Source organism: Myotis brandtii, unplaced genomic scaffold (genome assembly GCF_000412655.1).
Source record: "Myotis brandtii unplaced genomic scaffold, ASM41265v1 scaffold357, whole genome shotgun sequence".
NCBI lineage: Eukaryota > Metazoa > Chordata > Mammalia > Chiroptera > Vespertilionidae > Myotis > Myotis brandtii.
The window spans coordinates 877197-877840 of NW_005363729.1; the positions used below are offsets into that span (position 1 = coordinate 877197).

Sequence of the window (644 nt, forward strand, 5' to 3'; positions counted from 1 at the left end):
TGCTGCATGTGGGCTCGCGTGCAGGCGGAGGCCTCCTGGGCTGGTAACTGATTCCGTGCATACACCCGTTCTCAGAGTAACGTTTGCGAGTAGAGCTTACAAGTTTAAAGAAGGGTCCTGGATGACGGAGAAAACCAGTGTCAGGGCTGTGCAGACCTCTGGGCATGGAGCACAGGCTCACAGTGTCCGCCTCTGGCCTCGGGGCCACGTGCCCCAGGCCCAGGCGGCCTCTGCAGAGGGAGATAACAGATGCCCGGCTTCACTGCCGGCCCCGGGCGCAGAGGGCGATGAGATCTGAAGATTAGTGAAGCCAGTCCCACCGGCATTGTCCCGCCTGCGTCCTGCGCCCCTGCCCGGGAGGCCCCCTGCCCGAGAGGCCCCCAGGCCAGGGCGGGGGCCAGAGAAAGGGCCTGGCACGTAGTAGGTGCTCAGCGGCTCCATGCTCCCAGGAGCTGGGGTCAGGGCGTGGGGCCTGAACACCCTGAGTGCTTTTCGGGGTGGGGGGTGGAGGGGCAGGAAAGCAGGCTGGGTTCCTCAGCCCATGGCCTCCTCCCTGCAGCCCCCGCAGGATGACGCCGCCATTGTGGGCGCCGTGAGGCTCTTTGCGGTGATGATCGCGGCCCTCACCATGGACCGGGCCGGCC

At 66.3% G+C, this 644-nt stretch overlaps 1 protein-coding gene across 1 annotated transcript in view; it reads left to right on the forward strand.

Moving 5' to 3' along the window:
* SLC2A6 (solute carrier family 2 (facilitated glucose transporter), member 6) overlaps positions 1 to 644 on the forward strand; it is an 8385-nt gene that overhangs the window by 5714 nt on the left and 2027 nt on the right. Inside the window, exon 8 of the mRNA XM_014544223.1 lies at positions 539 to 644. This exon is cut by the window's right edge and continues 18 nt beyond it. Within this exon, the coding sequence (XP_014399709.1) occupies positions 539 to 644 (106 nt within the window). The remainder of the gene's footprint in view (positions 1 to 538) is intronic.